The 21,847-nt window shown below is 29.1% G+C and overlaps 1 protein-coding gene and 2 long non-coding RNA genes across 38 annotated transcripts; 1 reads left to right on the forward strand and 2 right to left on the reverse strand.

Moving 5' to 3' along the window:
- Positions 1–1,762: 1,762 nt before the first annotated feature.
- On the reverse strand, positions 1,763–12,349 carry LOC141453839 (uncharacterized). 26 transcript variants are annotated; one of them, XR_012458226.1, is made up of 14 exons: positions 12,085–12,346; positions 11,885–12,014; positions 10,253–11,542; positions 9,256–9,332; positions 8,442–9,167; positions 7,917–8,204; positions 7,358–7,623; positions 7,150–7,281; positions 5,136–7,067; positions 4,608–5,040; positions 4,341–4,535; positions 3,741–3,847; positions 2,816–3,061; positions 1,763–2,080 (listed from the first exon to the last, which is right to left on the reverse strand). It is a non-coding gene; the product is annotated as an uncharacterized lncRNA (long non-coding RNA). The 26 variants fall into 26 exon arrangements; XR_012458237.1 differs by having other exon boundaries at positions 5,136–5,288; positions 5,634–5,772; positions 6,965–7,067; positions 8,442–11,542; XR_012458231.1 differs by adding an exon at positions 4,227–4,255 and having other exon boundaries at positions 3,741–4,035; positions 8,442–11,542; positions 12,085–12,349.
- Positions 12,350–12,407: 58 nt separating this feature from the next.
- On the forward strand, positions 12,408–16,543 carry LOC141453838 (uncharacterized). 6 transcript variants are annotated; one of them, XR_012458212.1, is made up of 6 exons: positions 12,408–12,558; positions 12,686–12,987; positions 13,058–13,182; positions 13,509–13,715; positions 14,169–15,891; positions 16,048–16,543. It is a non-coding gene; the product is annotated as an uncharacterized lncRNA (long non-coding RNA). The 6 variants fall into 6 exon arrangements; XR_012458213.1 differs by lacking the exon at positions 16,048–16,543 and having other exon boundaries at positions 12,409–12,558; positions 14,169–14,339; positions 15,674–15,956; XR_012458211.1 differs by lacking the exon at positions 16,048–16,543 and having other exon boundaries at positions 12,409–12,558; positions 14,169–15,956.
- LOC141453826 (uncharacterized) lies at positions 16,402–21,556 on the reverse strand. Of its 6 annotated transcripts, XM_074127477.1 has the most exons (3): positions 21,292–21,556; positions 21,133–21,215; positions 16,402–18,717 (listed from the first exon to the last, which is right to left on the reverse strand). In XM_074127477.1, the coding sequence occupies exon 3, from the start codon at positions 18,705–18,707 to the stop codon at positions 17,340–17,342; it is 1,368 nt and encodes a 455-aa protein (XP_073983578.1). In that variant the 5' UTR covers positions 18,708–18,717; positions 21,133–21,215; positions 21,292–21,556; the 3' UTR covers positions 16,402–17,339. The 6 variants fall into 6 exon arrangements, with proteins under 6 accessions (XP_073983578.1, XP_073983577.1, XP_073983582.1 ...); XM_074127476.1 differs by lacking the exon at positions 21,133–21,215 and having other exon boundaries at positions 21,292–21,555; XM_074127481.1 differs by lacking the exons at positions 21,133–21,215; positions 21,292–21,556 and adding an exon at positions 20,393–20,506.
- Between the last annotated feature and the right edge of the window lie 291 nt (positions 21,557–21,847).

The raw sequence follows: 21,847 nt of genomic DNA on the forward strand, positions 1-21,847 counted from the left end.
AAACCTATTTGGAAATTATAAATTTTAGAAAGAATTTAAAAGAGTATGATAAAGCACAGTTTTATTGAAAGTATAATTTAAAAACTGGCAGACATAAGGTAATTCTTTAGATTGTTTTTTCTTTTAATTTTAAAAATAAAAATGTGTGCACAGAAAAGTAATGCACAAAATAACTTATTTAATTTGAAGGATCACTTAACTTTATTACATTGTGAAATCAAATTAAAATGTCCTACTAAAAGTAATAAATAAGTAACTAATCTAGGTTTTCATACTTTCATTTTATTTAAAAGAAGTTAAGAGACATTACCCACTTTCTCTTTGCCTGCAGCTAATGTATTAAGTAACAAATATTTAACATGCCAAAGATTTTAACTACTAATTTTTAGAAAATATTGTAATATACAAACACATTTGCCATATTTTGCTTGAAAAGGGCTATTACTGTATGTTTTATAGACTTTTCGATTTTCAAGAAATGTTAAACAGTTTTCTTTTTTGATCTACGACCTCTTACTTTTATAGTCACGTTACCTTTGTCAAGCCAGTTATTTGAATATCTTGTAATTAATTCATGTATTATTCAAATTCAAATAATTTATAAATTCCAGATATCGGCATCAAAACTACTGCAGTTTATATCAAATGTACAATATCTAATAAACAATTTATTTTTTTCTCTTTCTCACACACTCTCTATTTTCACTATCATCTTACCTTAGGGTTCTTGTTAAAAATCATTACTCTAAACTCGAGTTTTCTCCTTTAAACTGATCCAACCCTCAGTTAGAGAAGAATCCATGATATAGGATTGCTCCTTTTTCAACTCTAAGAATAACAACAAAGAACTAATTTCCATATATTCCTAAAATTTCAAATCGCATGATATTGAACTCGTGCTTTAAAGTCCTCTTAAAATATGTAGGGTAGGATGGTCTACCACTTAGGGTAGGACTGTTTCTTATGACAAGTATTGAAAAGTCTAGATCAAAGGCTATTCTGTTAAAATAGAGTAGACTGATGTGAAAAGTATTCAACTATGTGTTCTATGCAATCAGAAAGTATTTAAAATTGTCTCTTTTTTTCGATTGCATTCAATTGAAAGAAATATCTACATTGTTCAGTTCTTAGTCAAGTCTAGTTCAATTTGTATTCTAGTAAATAAGGTCTTGTAAAGTTAAAAAGACATTATTTCCAAATTTCGGCATTACAATAACTGCAGTTTATATTAAAGTATAAAATCAGATAAAATCATCAATGTTACCTAATGTACTGTTGCTGTGTAAATGTTTTTTTAAATTATATCTTGTAAATATTTAGTGTTCTTAAGAAATTAATACGTTTTATTTTTTGATGAAATTATGTACTTTTTTCAAAATTATATTACCTTTTTTAATTTAACAGTAATTAGCTAACTTTATCTATAAGAGAACAAATTAACAATTATTGTTAATCATACAAACAAATAAAATATAGGCACCTTAAATATAGAGTTTTCTGTAACAAGCATAAACTTCATTCATTCAAACTATTGCGAATCTGCTCCAATGATGTGGTGATTTAAAAGAATATTTCAGGGAGGGTTTGTTTATGACATAGATAACTAGTTTATTACATTTGTGATATAATTAATTTAGCTTAACTTTTCTATGAATTGATTTATCTAACATGACTGAAAGAATCTACTACTGGCACAAATTGAACTTTTTACGTCTTCTTACCTTTTAATTTGATCAGGTTTAAATGGAATATAATTTTTAAGTATGTAATAACCACTTTTTTATTCATATATTAAAAAGAGAAAAATGAATATTGTAACAATAAAAATTAACATAAAAGAGAACTCATTTGAACAACAAAATAACAGATGAAACATATTCTTGGCAGAATTACAGTCTCTTAAGGAATGTTTGCTAGGTAGTTAGTCTCTTCGTGATCGGTCTAGAACTCTAAATCCCGATTCACTGCAGATACCAACTTCTATATTATCGTCTGCCATTTGACCTTCAAATCCTTCCTTCAATGTTGGATTAGCTGAACGTATAGTTGGATATACTGACAGTATACTGTCTCAAAAAATCTGAAACATTCAATTATGAGTTTACGACTTTATGACACTGGAGATATGACGCACCCATATAATACTACTATTCCGTTACATTATCATATAGTTGGTGTCTCTCTCATTCACACAAACTCTCTCTTAAAAAAATGTTTTTAAAAAAATTAGCAGTAATAATTAATGCAGTAAAATAATTAATATGTATTTAAATTATTGTTCTTTTCTCGGTCTGTTGGTGCCCTTCATCAGAAACCTCTGAAGGAGACTATTATCTTCTAATGTTAACTAGAATGAGCAGGAACTCACTCAAAACATCCTGATGAATGATACCAATAGAACATGAAGTTAAAAGCCGAAAAACTTATTTTAGATCTAAAAATTTTGTAAAAAAAGAAATGTAACAGAGAATTATATCTTCAAATATAAACTAAAATATCAAAATCTTATAAAGTAACTGTGTAAAACAAATTAAATTTGTTAGCACGAATAAGCCCTGAAGGTGACCTGGTCCCCATTGCAAAGCTTGTATTATTACAAATAAACAGAATATGACTAGAACTCACAATAATCAATAATCTATCTTTGTCTAATAATAATAATCAGTCACAAAAGTGGTGAACAGCACTCAGTTATTAATAAAACATACAACTCTTTATTGATTGTCTCCTTCATAGATTTTTAAAAAAACGCCAAGGAAAATAGAGGTTGATTGTAATATTATAATAATTAATAATATTCTGAATGTTTGCTTACATTTTGATGACCAATAATTCGAAGCTTAATTCCACTCCATTGTCTGTTTTTTGCGTACCAATTTGAATTAATTGATTGCACAAATGAATACCTCTGCTTTAAATTAGTTCATTTGAAAATCAAAAACTCAAAATGCTGATGAGACCGTTAAATCCTAGATGAATGTGATGTTTGTATTTGGGAGGATACTTCTTCGTTACTAGTTTACAGTTTAAAGTTGACTCCTTGATAGCCCCAGCTTGAATGCTAAACGAATGAGAAAAAGGTACTTGAAAGTAAGATCTATGAGTTGCTGTTAGTTACATAAACAAACAACACGAAGCAAAACAGTAGTAATACTTCATATAACATATTTGCAATAAGAAATCAGTCCATATATTGAATAAAGGAGGCACTGCTCTAGATGTCGAAGAGAGTGAAGTCGATCTCGTGTACAGAGTTAGTCCTACCACCACAATATTCGACTGTCCCTGACCTCCCCCATATCATTACTTCTGACAAAGTACAAGGGACAGAATGATTATTAAAAAAAAAGTAAAGATAGGTTTCCCTATTAGACATATTGGTTGGAATTCTCAAGAAAATGTTTTGATTAAAACTGTCCGGTAGGACAGAGTGTATAACGGTTAATCGTCAAAAAGTGCACGATAAAGCGTAACGTTGAAAACAATTAACTTTGATCTATGTAAATCAATCATTAACTCCCTATTCAAATAAAACCAACGGTCAACTCGGGACATTTACAACTCGGAAAACGGAAGAAGCTCCTATCTTTACAGTCCATAAGTTAAATGATATTCCAAATAGTATAAACTAAATGCTTCATTAAATGTGTAAAAACTTCATTACTTTAATTTTTAGTTTTATTCACCAAAAATTATTCATTTATTTGTGCTGTTAAATCAAATAACAATAATGAACAAACCTTTTTAAAAGAAATATGCAACTGATGGATGTATCTCACTAGAATACAGTCTGCTTGCAATCACCGCTCCGTAGACCAATAAAAAGACACCAAAAGGAAGAAATCCTCTAAAATGAGAATAATTAATAAAATGAGGAATCACAAAAAATAAGCGCATGACTGTATACTTTACAAACTACTGATCTTTTCTGATCCCATTAGTGCTTCTGGATGTGATGCTGTTATCTTCTGATAACCACAGACAGCAGAAACTCACTTAATAGATCATTATGAATCATACCAATGAAACCAGAAACTAAAAGAATAATTATTCAGTTTTCAAGATTTAAAAAAGTTCTTATAACTTAAGACCTTGATCATTAATACCAATTGTAACAGAGAATTATGTATTTGTATAAACGTTAATACCAAGGTCTGATTTCAATGCATAAAAATGGATATGAGAGTAAGATCGAAAACTTGAACACTAGTTTTCTCAAAACTTACATTTGTAACAATCTTCTTCCCAATTTCAACTTGAAAAATAAATAAATAAATAAAAATAAACCTCCAATCGAGGTTGGTTGTAATACAAAAACTTGAATATAAAAATCTGCTTACATTTTGGCGAGATACCAATCAGTTCAGTGCCCAGTTTCACTCAACATTCTTTTTGTGAACTATTCAATTGTATTAAAACCATTGTTTCACTTGTATAGATTTGTGGCACCTTTTAAGATAATTACAACTTAAAGCGACAACGCCCTTTAAGGTACTGATCAATGTAGTTGTGATGAACGATTCTGAACAGTTAAACTTCAAAGAATATTATAAGAATTTTAATGATTTCAATACATTTTTTACTACATACCCTGATTGAATACTCACTTTCACAACTGCAGCCATTCTTTGCACTTGTTGAGGCGTAAGTGTCCTTTCTCCATAAATTCAATTACATTGCTCTCATTTTTTTTTTTTTTTTTTGCTTGTTTCACCAATAAATGATGACCAGGGCACCCACAAACCAAATTATTGATCAATTTTAATTGAAATTGTTTATTATTTCTCAAATCGGACTTATTATTACTACATTTTCTTACCACTTAATCCATTCCAATGCTTTATCATATTATCTCCAACTTGCGAATAGTAACTTCTCCATAAAAAATTGATTTATCTTTACTTTCGAAGACAAAAACATTCTATACACAATCATGGACGAAAGGTAAAAAAGAATATGAATATTAAACAATGTAGGGTGGTTTGTGTTAAATACAAAAAGCAGATTTGGTTTTTACATCAACTCCATAAACACGTCTATCTAACCAACATACAGAAATATGGGAGAAATACTTAGTACTATTTACCATTAGTGTAAATATTAATATTAATAATAATAATAATAATAATACCTACCTTCTTTCAAGAAATGCTTTTCCATTAATATAATTCTTTCTCAGTGCTGTGGCATCGAAACGAAATATGCATCTGATGGATCACACTACAGGAAAGTCAGTTTGTAATCATCATGTTTGCACTTCAATGGCAAGACACCGAAATAACGAACTCCTACAAAATCAAAATAAGGAAGATTCATAAGTAATAATTTACTTGTTTTTTAAAACTATTCCTCCTTCCTGGTTCTATAGGTATCTTTCATCAGGAGTTTCTGAATGTGATACTGTTATCTTCTGAAGGAAACCATAGACAGCAGAAACTCACTTATGAATGACGCCAATGGAAGTAGAAATTAAAAGTAAAATAATTGACATTTTTTAAAATTTTCCGGCTGCGGCTTGCAACAATTTATTTAAATTACTATGTTATTTCAACCGCTGAATGCACCATTTTTTGGGTACTGCAGATAATCCTGATAGAATAATTAATAGAAGTCTGTTAATAGTAATTATTAACTGTCATCAATGAGGATAAATAAAAATTCAACACTTGAAGAAGTTGAAGTGTGTGTTAATTTCCACAGATCCTTTATGAGCAGCGGTTCTTGTCTCTCTGATATGCCCTTATATATATGCTCTTATATCCACTCGTCTATCTAGTCGATAAAAAATAAAAACAGTAATATTTCAGTTATAATAAATAACATATTTTCAAGGAAAACTTTACATTAAAATAATTCTGTATTGCTGTGGTTTCAAAGCAAAATATGCACCTGATGAATCACTTTCCTATTACCCTATTTAAAAATAAAAATAAAAATACAGAAAAAATAATAAAAGCATTGCCTAAAAAATACCACAATGCAGCAACCATCTACCAAATACAGACTAAATAAAGGGATTGTTTACATTTATGTTTTCAAAAGTCGCCACTGGAGCGCTCTGCAAACTAGAAAAAAGCTTAAACAACCTTAAAACATGGTCAAAATAACAAGTTTTGTATTAGGATACAAACCAGCGCAGGAGCTCTTTACTGTTTAAATTATTTTTTTTTCGTTCTAGTCAATTTTATTTAAATATTTAACATATATATTAATAAAATAATTTGTATTCTTTAAATATAGGCTTTTTTAAACGCTATTTAGTAACATTATTGTGAATTTCAATCAATTTATAGGCTAAAAGTCAGAAAGAGAGCTGCCCACTTTTTATCATTTTTTATTTAAAAAGAATAAAATGTATCTATTTCAGGCCTAATTATTTATTAATTTCCCAAGAAACTATTTGAAATAATAAAGTTTAGAAAGAACTTAAAAAGGGTAAGATATAACACATAGTTTTACTGTAAATATAATTTACAATTGGCAGATACAAGGTAATCATTCAGTTTGTTTTTACTTTCAATTTTGAAAATAAAAATGTGCCTGGCAAAAAAGTTAATTCACTAAATCAATAATTAGAGATCCCAACTTTTAATAGCTGGAAAGATATAGCTTTTGTTTCATACTATTCAATGGAATGAGCATACTTAAGGAAATTAGTGTAGTATTTCTCTCCACACTCATTTTTAGGATCAGCTTTTAAAATCTTTTTACAAAAAGGAAATTAATTATAAAAATCATCACTAAGTATTTTATCAAAGTGAGGAATGCTTGAGGTCTTTTGCTCTGAACGTTTCCTAAACTGTGTACTTCAAGTATCACATTATGATTAAATGTGACCAGTTCTTGTAGCTTTTACAAGAGAAATTTCAAGTACCCATGCCAGAGTAACTATGTTTTCCAAGAAAATAACAACTTAAGCCCCCGAAATGTTCAATTAAAATGTTTAAAAATTTGTAAGTCTCACCCTTTCTTGCAGTTTCTGAAAATTATATGCTTAGATGAATCAATTAACTTCATTATGTAGTAAAATCAGATTTTAATGTCTTTCCAAAAATAATTAAGTGTTTCTAAAACATGCGAAATTTCATTTTATTCAGAACAAGTTGAGAGACGTTTCCCATTTACTCTTACTGCAGCTTATGTACTTACAAATATTTTGCAAGCTTAATATTTAAACTCCTATTTAGAAAATAATGTGTATATTTAGTGACAAAAATACATATCCTAGACTTCATTGCCATATGTTACTTCAGAAGAACCATTATTTAGTATTTAAATATTCTGTAAAAAAATTTCCTGTTTTCAAGAAATGTTTGACAGTTTTCTACTTTTCTCTCTATTTTCTTTATCATCTTACCTTAAGAATGTCGTTACGAATCATTAAGCGTGTGCTTTCTTCTTTAGATTGATCCCTCAGTTAGAAAAGAAAAGCGGATATGGGATCGCTCCTTAGTATACTGTAAGGATTGGCAAAAAATTCAACAATCTCTGGACGCAATATCGCTCTTCTGCTAGAAATTCCTCTTAAAATACCAAGTTTAGAGTAATGCAAATGCTTCCTTCAGCGTTAGTTTAGTTGAATGCACAGCATTATCTAGTACCAATGTCTTGGTCAGTAATTATCTGTAACATTCAATTAGGAGAGTTAACGACTTTATAATAATGGAGATAGTAATGGTAATGATGATACACCAAAATAAAATTGCTATTCCCTTACATGATTACATAGATAGTGTCTTTCTCATTCACTCTCTCTACCCTCCATCACGCTCACTCACTCGCTCTCTCTCTAAAAAAATAAAGTTTCTTGAAGAGCAGCGGATTTGGCAGTTACATACATCAATGCGATCTACACGTCAATCAAGAACAAATCTGAGGAATAGAACTTACTATTCAACACTGAAAAAATAATATACCTGCTTCTCAGTTTGTAAGTACTGCGTTGCATTGTAGTCAGAATATATTATCAGATTAGGACATCAGATAAGGCCAATCACCAGAAACTGCAGCCATAACATAAATCACGATTTTCTAGAGCTGGTACCAAGAATTTCACAACTTTTTCAACAACCTAGGATTTTTCTAGCAGTCCTTTATGCGATCTTCTGTGTCTCTAAGTTCAGTAGAACCCGTACACTAACTAACGATTATAGCACAACAGAACATGGTATGAAAAGCCTACAGCTTCTCCTTTCCCAGTAGCTCTGAAAAAAATTAATAATAATAATTGAGAGGGCTTTGCCATAGACTCTAGACAAAAAATAGAATGGCCAGATGAATCGGACTGAGGTTTATTTTATTATTTATTTATTGTTTTGGTGGTCTTGTAACTGAGGTTAAAATACTAAAAGCGTATTTGGCTTTTACATCAACTCCATAACCACATCTATCCTACTAACTGACAGAAAAAAACTAATAATAATAATAATAATAAAACAAACCTCTTAAAAAATTAATATAATTCTTCAGAGATGTAGCACTCCAAGCTAAATCTGCACCTCATCGACCATCATCTCATCCGCAAGAGTGAGATCACCAAAAGAATGAACTGAGAATAATTCTGAAAATTAAGGATACTCATGAAATATAATTTTTTTTTTAATCGATATTTTTACCTGGGTATGTTTTTCTTGGTTCTTTACAGGAGCTACTGAATGTGATTCTAACTTGAACATAAAATCTCTCAAAAGTTCCTGATGAAAGGATTGCAATTCTCTGACAAAACTCTGTGGTTTATCTATTAGAAAACTAGGTATTTTATTATTCAGGGTTTCCTCAATCCAAGTTTTTTGACATCTTTTATATTCCATTTACATAAACTGTACTCTGTTTGAATTAGAAAAGAACATTGTAAAATTTAATTTGGATTTGTGCTCTATTGCTACGTTAGCCAAACAAGATAATATTACGTTTAAAATTTACAAAATCAAAGTCATGATGGCACCTTTAAGTGGCAGATATGTCAACAACCTAGATTATAGATACTGATTCCATTTTGAAAATTACTGCCAATCCCTATTCCATACGTAATATCCAGAAAATGCATTGATGCAAAAATCAAAAACAACCATAGAATAATCATGTAAGTGACCTTTCTTGCGAATTGACGAAGCCCTTTCATTAACTGATTAATTAATTTTTGTGATGTACGATTCTCAGCAGTTAAACTCCATAGAATAATAAAGGAATATAAGTTTTGAAATATTTTCTAACTAAATACGCTATATGAATATACTCTTGCATAAAAATAGCCACCATTATTTGAGGCTTGTGCATACTTCAATAAATTAGTTCATATCCCTAATAATTGGTAGTTGGACGTTAAGCCCCGCCTGAAACAATAGGCGATTATTTTACTTTATTAATTCATATTGCTATGCCACACAAATAGTGTGGCAAAATTATTTTATAAAATAAAACATTTCTTACCACTATAAATCATCTATAAATGATCTGTTATTAAATCCATCTTACCAAAAATAAGTTCTTCGTGACAATTTAATTTATATTTATTTTCAGTAGCAAAAGCATTCTAATAAAATGTACTTTGTTGAAATCCAATGGATCCATTAAGTGCAGCGGTTTTCGATCTTACACCCAATCCTTCTACGCGTGCATCCCAATAACGAGGAATACAAAGCACTACTTGCCATTGACAAAAATAATTATAATATTAAAAAATATTATTTTTATTATAAAACCAACCTTATTTCAAGAAAATTTGTCTTAATTATATAATCCTTTCAGCATAATAAACCACAGATGGATCACACTGGACTAATGATTGTTTGCCACCATCACATCCCCTACTCAATAGGGAAACACCAAAAAGAAGAACTCCTCAGAAATCACAATAATCAAGAAAGAAAAGATTCACAGTAAGTTTGTGACTTTTTTTTAAATATTGCTCTTTCCTAAGTCCATTCATTAGGATTTTCTGAAAATGATTTCGATATCTTCTAATGAACCGCAGACAACTAAAACCTACTCGAAACGTTTTGGTCATACAGTAGAACCAGAAACTAACAAGAAAATAATTGATTTGTTAATGATTTTTCCTACGAAGACAAAAATACTATCATAAATTAATGCCTAAAGAATTAGTAAACAAATGAAATAAAGATTTATTTATAAGCATAAACTTTAATATAAACGTCTAGAATAAAATTTAATAAACCCTTCTCAGTTTGAGAATAGCTGTTAGATTTCAGTTAGAAGACTATATTATCAGATTAGAAGAAGAGGTCATTACCTAGTATCAGTAGCCAAAAGAAACGTCACACTTGATCTAGGATCGTAGGACAATCTTCCCAATTTGGTAATATCCCAGAATTTTCCCAAAAGTCCTCTTTGCATTTTTCTCAGGCAATGATTGAATATACTCTTGAATAAATATGGTCGTTCTTTTCACTTGTTGAAACGTATCATTTTACAATAAACTAATTGATACTGCTCTGCATTTGTCTTGCTTGTTTAAACAATAAGGATGATCAGGACACACCCATACAAAGTTACTGAAACATTTTATTTGAAATTCTCACAATAATTCACTCATTATTAAAACTGTCCGGTAGGACAGTTGTATAAGGGTTGATCATCAAAAACTGCACGAAAAAGCGTAACGTTGAAAAACACCCAACTTTGACAATTTTTTTCTCTTTTTCTATAAAAGGTAAAATTCTCAAATTTCCTTTAAAATATAGGGCAAGTCCTCCTTTATAACAGTGATTTTTTTGGCCAAACCTAGATTTAGTAGATTACGAGAAAAAAGTTGCTGAAAATGAGCAAAAAAGGCATTTTCAAAAATTGGTCTTGTTCTTGTTGTTACCTTTTTTGTAAACAACGTAGCGCCTAAACGCGTGAACCGATTTTCTTGAATGAGGTATCATTCGATTCGGAATTTTATGTAGATGTGCCTTTTGGGGGTCTTACATATAATAATTTCTTACCACTATAAACCATGCTTAAGTGATTTCATATTATCTCCACCTTGCTTAATAGGTAAATTCTCATTTAAACAAAATAATATTTCGTTTAACATTTGTAAAACCCATGTTTGTTGCAGGAATGTTGGTTTTAAGTGCCATGTATGTCAACAATATAACTCTTAGTTCCAATTTGAAAATTACTGCACTACGTGATACCCGCAAAATGTTTGGTTGTCACAATAATAAACTATCCTAGAATAAGCAAATTAATGATCTCTAATTTTATAACTTACTAGCAAAATTTTGAAAACATTCATCAATTAAAATATGTTAAAAACATTTCACTAAAATAACAGTTGGTCGCAACCGTAATATTTCCTTACCTTGATTATTATTCCTTACCGTAAAATTATTTTAATGTAGAACTGAATTTAAAATTGCAAAGATTTCTTAATTTTTGTGCCTGTTTTATTTTGAATGCAACGAGAGATGAACATATTACCCCTCACTTAACATTTCTTGATTCGCTGTGTGTGAGGTACACAAGAAAGTATTTCCATGATGATGATTATTATTATTATTATTATTTTGTAAAGCATTTCAGGAATAAACACCTGCAATATTTATTCAGTATGTTCATAAGTAAGGCCCTATTAGACTTAAGAAACAGCAGGGTAGTTAATATCTATTTCTATACTTCTCCAAATGAATCGGTTTTATCCCACAATCAGCTTTAATTATGAAACTGTACAATTTGCATCAATTGATAGTTACTTTTACGTTTATCAATTGAAAGTTACTTGTTGGAAACAAGTGCAACCCTCATAATAATGAAAACGTGAAGCTGACGGAGAAGTTCAATTAACTGATCAATGAATTTTATGTTAAACGATTTCCAACAGTTAAACTGCATAGAAAAAGAAGTCAAATAATTTAAATAAATTTTAACTACATACGTTATTTGAATATACACCTGCACTGCCATAGCATAAGTTGCATGTTTATCTTTTCACTGTATTTTAATTTATATTGCTATTCCATTTTTTTGACTTCATATAAACAATAAACGATAATTTGGACCCAAACCTACAAATTATCGATAGTTTTAATTTACATTTATTATTGTCTTGTAAAATTGTTGAAAAAAAATTCTTACCACTATAATTCATTCCAAGATGATACATTGTTATCTACACCTTAAATTGTATTTAAAAAACGTAATTGTCTTGATGTACTGATTCTATTATCTTCTAATGTTCCACAGCTTATATCTTCTAGTGATCCACAGCATGATTCTATTAATATAGACGTTAAATATTTAAATAAAATCAACGGAAAAAATTAATGTAAACAAAAAAGAGCTCCTACGCAGGTTTGTATCCTATTACATCACTTGATATTTTGACCATATTTTAAGGTTGTTTAAGCTTTTTCCAGTTTGCAGAGCGCTCCTGTGGCGACTATTGGGAACATAAATGGAAACAATAATTTTTATATTTAGTCTATATTTGGATGGTATAACGTGCAGAGGCAATTTGTTAATGCCTTGATTTTATTATTTTTTATTTTTTTATTTTGACTATTAAATAGGATATTAGCAAATTCACATTATTTCAGGGTAATTCATCAGGTGCATATTATATATCCAATACATAATGATGTTAATGTAAAATTTTCCTTCAAAGTATGCTATATATATGTAAGATGTTATGCAAAATATAATTAAAATATTTCTGTTATTATTTTTTATTGACTAGGTAGACAGGTTGATGTAGGGCATATAAGAGAGCAAATAACCGCTTCGCCTAAAGGATCTTTGGATTTTAACACAAATTTCTCTAGTTGAATTTTTAGGGAAGTATTACTGCCGTTTCCTGAGAATTCAATTATTTTCTTGTTAGTTTCTCGTTCCATTAGCAAATTTTGTGAGAGTTTCAGTTATTTGTGATTAACATTAGAAGCTAACAGAAGCAGCACAATTCAGTGCAATGCAATTCAGTTTTTTAAATACAATTTAAGGTGGAGATAACAATGTATCATATTGAAATGGATTATAGTGGTAAGAATGTTTTTTCAACAATTTTGCAAGGTAATAATAAATGTAAATTAAAATTATCGATAATTTGTAGGTTTGGGTCAAAATTATTGGTTATACAAAGCCAGAAAAATGGAATAGCAATCTAAATTAAAATACTGTGAGAAGATAAACATGCCACAACTTATGCTATGCAGTGCAGGTGTATATTCAAATAACGTATGTAGTTAAAATTTATTGAAATTATTCTTCTATGAAGTTTAACTGTTGGGAATCGTTTATCTTAAAATTCGTTGATCAGTCAATTGAACTTCTCCGTCACCTTCACGTTTTCATTATTATGAGGGTTGCACTTGACCCCAACAAGTAACTCTGATAAACGTAAAAGTGACTATCAATTGATACAAATTGTACGGATCATAATTAAAGCTGATTGTGGGATAAAACCGATCACTTAAAGAAGTGTAGAATTAGATATTAACTACCTTGTTGTTTCTTAAGTCTAATAGGGCCTTACTTATGAACATACTGAATAAATATTGCAGGTGTTTATTCTTGAAATGCTTTACGAAAAAAAGTAATAATAATCATGGAAATACTTTCTTGTGTACCTCACACACAGCGAATCAAGAAATATGAAGTGAGGCGTAATATGTTCATCTCTCCTTGCATTCAAAATAAAACAGGCACAAAAATTAAGAAACCTTTGCAAGTTCAAATTCAGTTCTACATTACAATAATTATACGTCAAGGTAAATGTTTTTTAAATTATATTTTGTAACTCTTCAGTGTTTGAAACTGTAGCTTATATATGTAAACTTCTCTAGGTTTTCAGAACATTATGCAAAATTTCATTTTATTCAGAACTTGTTGAGAGACATTACAAATTTACTCTTTACCATTAACTAATGTGCTTACATTATTTACTAATGTTTTGTAAGCTAAAAATTTTAAATCTACTTTTTAGAAAAAAAAGTATAGTGACATAAACACATTTGCTAGACTTTATTGCCATATTTTACTTCAGGAGAACCATTATTGTTCATACATATTACATATTCTGTAAAAAAAAAAATACTAATTTTCAGGAAATGTTAAACAGTTTTCTTCTTTTCTTTCTCTCAATTTTACTATTATCTTGCTTTAAGAATTTCGGTAAAAAACATTAAATTTTGCTTTCTTTTTAATACTGATCCAATCCTCAGTTAGAAAAGAAAAGCGGATATGGGATCGCTCCTTAGTATACTGTAAGGATTGGCAAATAATTCAACAATCTCTGGAAGCAATATCGCTCTTGTGCTGGAAATTCCTCTTAAAATACCAAGTTTAGAGTAATGTGCTACTTATGGTAGGATTGTTTCCCAAGACAAGTATTGGTAAGTCAAGACTGATGAGTCAACATAGGCTGTGTACTTTAAATGGTTAGAATAGATGTAAAAAGTAATGAATTATGAACCCTACGAATCAAAAAATATAGGAGACTCTATTCGACTGCACTTCATATGATGTTAAAAAGAAATATCTACTTAGTTCTACACTTAGTCTAGCAAGTTATATTGATTTCTTGTAAATAAATTCTTGTTAAGTTAAATAATTCATTAATTACAAAAATCGGCATTGAAAAGACTGCAGTTTTTATTAAATGTACGATATCTGATCAATTTCACCACGATATCAATAGTTATATTACTATGTTATCTTATAAATTAGAAGTTGCTTTATAAATGTTTTTTAAATTATATTTTATAACTCTTCAGTGTTTTAAGAATTAATAATGTTTTACGTCTAGATGAAATTTATTTTGTTAAATTATATTTTCTTTATAAATTTAAATTATAATTAGCTACCTGTAGATACAGGTATAAGGGAACAAATAAACAAATTATGATTAAGTATAGACTACCTTAATTTTTTAGTTTTGTTCCAATTATAGACTTCATTAATTTTCTCTGTGAATCTGCCCTAATAAGATATTATAAGGTTAGTTAGAAGAATATTCCATTCCTCAGATATACTTAGGAACGTCGGCGTAAGGAATTCATTTTTTGAAATAGATAACCAGTTTTTTACGTTTTAAGATAACTAGTTTTTTTGTTGTATAATAAATTTAACTTACCTTTTCCTGAGATTTGAAGTCCTACTTGATTTACCTACCATGACTGAAAGAATCGACTACTGGCACAAACTGATTACTTAGAGTCTTTTAATTTGATAAGGTTTAGGTGGGATATAATTTTTAAGAAAGTAATATCCTATATTAAAAAGATAAAATGAATATTGTAATAATAAGAAAAATATAAGGGAGAACTCCTTTGTGTAACAAACTTTTATCAGTTGAAGAAATATTTTCCTGGCAAAATTACAGTTTTCTTAAGAAATGTTTGGAAGGTAGTCTCTTCGTGATCGGATCCGGTACTCTAAATCCCGCTTTTAAAATAAAAAATTGAGCAAGTTTTGAATTGTAGTATCATTTAAGTGTTTTTTTAGTCATGAAAAAGCCAAATTGAGACTACTTTATTTGAAATAACAAATGAAGTATAAGCAATTAGAAATTAAATGACTGCTGTTGTTTTTGAAGTTATAACTGTTATATAAATGGGATTTCTGTACTTTGTTTATATCTTATTTGAGTACACCAAGTATCAAAATGCATTGTGATTCAAATATTATTTAGTAAGAAATTAAATTTCATTCAAGGTTCTTTCAACAGGCTAACTTAAGTTCCAAGAGTGCATAAATATTCTATGCAGCAGTAAATGTTTAAATTTATATGCAGATGATTTCCTTAACATTTTTCGTCACACTCAACATCCACACTGATTGAGTGTAAGTCCCTTTTAAAAGTGGCTTATTACCAACTTGATCCAAATTCTGACGATGGAAGAAATTAAGAAGCACTAAGAAAAGCTTAAGACAGATTCAATTTCGGTTAGTAAAATGAAATTGTGAATTTGAAATAAACTTGTATATGTTTCAAATCTGCTTTGTCTGTACTTTTTTTTTTTTATTGAATCAGCTTCCCTCAATGTCAGTACTTTTATCATTTGTTTAAAGTTGTTTTCTTTCCCTTAATATTTTATTCAGGTGGATGTGACAGAACTTTCAAAGTTAATGTAAGCAAGCAATTTTAATGCTCAACTTAAAAGATTAATGCCTTAAAAAAAAGTTTCACCTCTAAACTGTGTCAAAGAACATTAAGAAACTGCCACTGCCGTCCGTAAGGGTCCTTAAGTTTTCCTGAAAAGTTTATGTTTCCTTCGATGGCCAAGGAATTTTTCCTTTAATATTGTTGAAATAAATTGTACGCACAATAAAATTCATTTCACTAAAAAGAAAATTTACTAGAATGACAAAAAGTTCTCAGAATAAATCATAGTGAATAAAATAAAATAATGAACTAGGAATAAATATCTTTATCGAGCGACATGTAAGAAAGAATTAACGGTTTAAATCCCTTTTATTAAATTTTTAAACATTTTCTCACTATAAACAGCAACATTAATTCAATCTCAAATAAATATCTAAAATAAATATTGTGGCAGAAAATAAAAATTATTTTGACTTTAAAAAAAGAGAAAAAGTAAGTCATTAACATTCTAAATGAATTTGTTAACAAATATAAATATATATAATTTATAAAACAAACACCCTTTCTATTCATGTGCAAGCACCAGTTTTCATTTTTTCCCATATAAAGAAAATAAACACTACAATACTACGGAGATAAATACAAATTATAAACAAGTAACTGACATCTTTTATTTTAAAGTCTATACAAAAATCATTAAAATAAAGTACTAGTAATGTCAGCAGTTAAAGCAAAATTTTTTAACTATTATATTTTCGGAGAAAATTAACTATTATCACATAAAATACTTCCCAGAGTTACTTTCACCTCTGTACACATTAGTTCCTAAAAATAATGTTCGATTGTTATTCCAGTGAAGATGATAATGTAATACGCAAAAAACCTAACTGCCTAGTTCATTAATTAAAATTTCTACAATGTAGTTTTAAAAAACTTACTTATAACATATAATTAAGAAATAGTTACCGTTTTATTCTGTTTAATAATCAGATAACATTGTCATTTGCTTTTCTCTTAATACGAAAAGGTTACATTCTTCCACTGCTCGCATTATTAAACCAGGTGATATATTCATATATCTTTAAACATTTCCTTGAGGCATGCAAAACTACTCATTTCACAGTCAAAAAGCATTACAAGTCAAATACCACAGACAAAAAAAGTTAAAACAAAAAAATTTCAATAACTTCTTCAAGAATATTTATATAGTGAGTTTCGAATATCTCACTTCCTGAGTAGTATTAAAACACATACTATGGAAAACATATGTATTTTTTCTTTCTTTTGATTACCAAAATGCTATAATATATGCTCCCGCAGGGCTGTAGCTGTTAATAAATCTTGAAATAGAAACTACAATCAATTTATCATCAGCCCAAACATTACTTATGGCATCTCGTAGAAATGTTTGCAAACGAATTCCATTTGCCCAATCCCATAATTGAAGGGCAGAACCGAGATTCACTAAAAGCATCTTATCCCACACTAGACACATGCTTTCCAATCTAGTTGCTACATTCATTTCTACGTCAAAAGATGTAACAAGACCCCGCACATATATAGATTCATGTTCAGTAAAAATAATTTTACCATCTTGTGTCAAAATTACTGGAAGGTTTTTATTTGTACAAAATAGGGCTACCTCAATTTTTGTATGCAGTGACCATACATTGAGTTCACAGCTTTTTTCGAAAGCTATGTCTGAAAGTTTGGCGCAAAGGAAATTATTTGATGAAACTAATTCAAATGCCCTTAGATGTGTCTCAAACGTATGACCCCATTTGCCAGTAGTGAAGTTGTACTGAGATATAAGATTTTTATTGGATACTGTATATGATACATATACTTTATCTCCTAAAGCTTCAATGCACGAAAACTCTGGGCAAGAACTTCTAACCAAACTGAGAGATTTGTGTACACTTAATACTCTTTCTAATGTTCCTTTCGTCCAATGGTAAAATCTAAAATAGCAAGGATTTTGATTATCCTGGATCAACAAAAACTTATCCGTAACGGCTGCTGTGAGGGTTTTGTCCGCATGGTTGCGGGAGGGTTGATATTCACATGAACTCCTTTCTAATTCAAGTTCGTACAATGGACTAAATGTATTGCCGTCCCTTTTGAAGCAACCAACGTATCTTCCCTGGGTATATATTATGTGGCCATCCTTAAGAAGTACATTGTCAACCATACCGAATCTATCTTTTTTCTCAATATAAAATTTTTCTTCTAAGCTTTCTGGCACCAGATGAACGGATATTCTAGCATCTTCAATGTTTAACAGCATACCTTCTTTATAGTGGCTAGTTTTCACTTTAGTCCTGAGCATGGTATAATGCCCTCTTTTCCAATTTCTTTTCACGTACATATATCGGTTATAATGGGAACGCCAATGGCAGGTCGCTGTCAACCGATTGCTTATGCTGTCAGTAGTTTTGTACATTTTTGTTGGATTCAAAAATAATGAATCTTTTTTTCTTAAATAAGGTTTGTGGAGAATTTTTTCTACTGCGCAACGTTTCGCCCATATTTTGTTGCTGTTTATAACTTCCCTCCAACGATACGATACACAACTGCATCTAATTAAGTCAATGCTGTCTAAAAATAGAAAAATCTCTTCCAGTATTTCCAATGGCAGTATATGAATAAAATCCATTCCAATAATTCTGAAACACACAAGACAGATAAAAGTTAAAAATAATAATTACTATTTATTGCTATTATAATTTTATAACATACACTTAAACTAGACAGCAATACTTTATGACAAAAATAATTCTGAACTGAAACATTTACAAGATCTTTCTTTCTGAACTGCGAAACTTTTTCAAGCTTAGATGTGCAGGAATATATTAATGTCCTTCATACTATGTTCGTTAAATCGTACTGTAGAACAGCTAACGTTTTGGCATTCCCACAAAGTCATAAAACCCTGGAGGGTTTTTATATTTGAAATAGTTTTATCTAGATAAATATTTTAACTTAAAAGAAAATCCCTTGGGCTGTTATTGAAAAAATCGCCAAGAACTAACAAAATAAATCTTTCAGTTATTTTGATACCATGGTAATTAATACTATGAAATATAATATGAAATAAAATATAAAATTTAAATTTTGTTTTTCTATTGGTGGTGTTAATTTGGTTTAATTATAATATGTAATCTTTAATCCCTATAGAAAAATATTTAAAATTAATTTCACTCACAGCTGCTGCTCCAACGCTCTTATGAACAAAGTTGGGATAGGTATACGAAGACTTTTTTAAAAAAAGAAGAGATATGTGTCAAAAGCTTGTAAACTGTTCTTAAAGTTAGCGATCACGAACACCTTACAAAAGAGGAAAATGTCCGCAAACATTGTATGTAATATGATTATAGAGAATGTAAGCATGAAGAATGTACAGTGTACAGAGCCTTGTACTTCTCCTGAAGAAAAAAATCTAATAGTAGATAATATGAAAAGCAAGAGAGTAGATCACGGAACAAGGAGGTCGATGCTATTAACTTAAAAACTTAAAATTCATGTTGACATGAATCGCGTTTATAAACCAAAATTATATTCACAATAAAAATGACCTCAATTTGGAGCCTAATGGATTACCACGATTTCTATATTCTTAATATTCCAGTACTCTTCATTCAATCTGTTGCATTAAATGTTTAATAATTGACTAAAGTCAGTTTGACATTTTTATATTATAAGTTATCAAATCACGACTGTAGTAATAACCTTTCCTTTAAAGCAAAGCAAACAGGTACAACTTGGGTTTGGGTTGTGGTGTGATTCAAATAAGAGTACAAATTAAAATTACAAATGATTACAATTTATATGAGCAAATATTAAAAAATATCACTCCAGAAAAGGAATTTATTTAACTCACAGTCTCAAAAAGCCGACGATGATTTCAGAGAAAGAAAGAAGAGAAACAAAAAACTGAGTTATTTCACATAGCAATAAACAAAACAAAATGGTTCAAAGTTAATTTTAAACTTCAGATAGTATACAAATATTTTAGTACAAACAAATTTACCATGAATATAGCATACTAAATTGCTAAGACATTCGCAAACTTTTAATTCATAAGAAAGCTATGATAACCAGGAAAAAGGTTACATTTTTCAGTAATTCCCATTTTAAACAAGGTTCACAGTATGGAATGCATTTAAATTTTAACCAGACGAATTCATTGGGTATTTTACTGTTAAGGATCAAATTAAATTAAAGTATATTATAGATTATTTCAGTACTTCAAATTTAGGTACTGAAAAATAATTATATAAATTTGAAAAATAAGGTCCTATCAAAATGTAACATTGAACAATATGAAAAAAAGATACATACAGTATGGTTACGTACAACTTTACATAATTGCAATTCAAAAATCAATATTTAACACGGTACAAATCTATTGCCAGAAATTGTCTTCGTCATAACCTACAACACGATAGGAAACTATCTTTATTGCCTCCCTCACATTGGACTTTAAATATAATAATCAGAGATTAAAGTAAAAAATCTTTTAAATAGCCATGTTTTAGAAATATTGTGAAACTTACAGATCATACAAAAAATCGGTAACCATTTTATGAAATAGTTCTTAAGGCACCCCGACTTCATTTTCTAAGGGCTATTTTAAATTAAAAATGTTATGAAAATAATAAATAGTTCACAACTAGAGGGTTTTCAAAATTCATTAGAGCTACGATTGAAATTATCCAAATACATGTCTTAAGAATTATGCTTTCAATTAAACTGTAGGATTTACATCAAAACGAAATCATTTTTAAGGGAATAATCAAAAATTAACAATCAAGAAAAAGTAAAAAGTATTTCCTTAGTAATAGTCTTCACTTCTAAATTAATCCTTACTCTAAATTAAAAATAATTTAATAAAAATAAACATTAATTAACCAAGTAGTTATTGTGTTAAAAGAACCCCACCCACAAATTATTTAGGACGAAATTAGCAATAAGTACTTTATGTTCAAATTTAAAAAATTAAAATAACAAAAATCCAATATTACTTTCTAAGTCGAAAATTGACGAACTGAATTTGTAATGTAAATGAAAAATTAAATTACTTTTATATAACCTTCACTGCTGATAACAAATTCTAGTATCATAATAATGCTTGGTTTACCACGGAGACAGCCTATCACAAATCCTAAAAGTATGTTATATACTGTAGCAAAAAGTATCTTAATTCGTAACAGAATTTGCTAAATTAAAATTTAGAATACCTGTATGTCTTGAAGTCCGGATCAATAACAATAATCAAAGTGATTGTAGTAACTCACTTGAGAGACTTTATTATTAAAATTAATGTATCCCTTTTTAATCCAATAAATGATAAACACTATCATAATAATGAATTAATTATTGGATGCCACCTTGTTGCGCAGCAAACAATGTTAATCATTAAACTGAAAATGAAAACAGACATAAAAGTAACTTGTTGCTTTTCTTGGCAAGGCTACCAACATTGTGAATTTTTTTTTTTATTAGCTAATATTGACTTAATTCTATCATTACTTCATAAATTAAAGCATGTGTTAAAATACTGAGATTTATGAATTAAATTAAATCTGAAAATTTTCTTTTTTGCTAACATACTATTTGTATAATAACAGTTTAATTAATTTAGACGGGCGTTACGTTTCTAAAGATTTTGAGACGGACATGGTAAAAAAAATATATGTTCATCAGCATAAAAGTTGAATTTATGGCTAAGATTAGATTAAAGCTGTTAATGACTGTCTATTATTTATTTTATTTTTATATCACCTCACCTGCGTA

This window comes from Rhodnius prolixus, unplaced genomic scaffold, assembly GCF_049639745.1.
Source record: "Rhodnius prolixus isolate KJV_2025 unplaced genomic scaffold, Rpr scaffold_3, whole genome shotgun sequence".
NCBI classification, from domain to species: Eukaryota; Metazoa; Arthropoda; class Insecta; order Hemiptera; family Reduviidae; genus Rhodnius; species Rhodnius prolixus.

Bases quoted from the DNA above. Each gene is read 5' to 3' on its own strand.
- LOC141453826 (XM_074127477.1), bottom strand. From the start codon at position 18,707: ATGGATTTTATTCATATACTGCCATTGGAAATACTGGAAGAGATTTTT.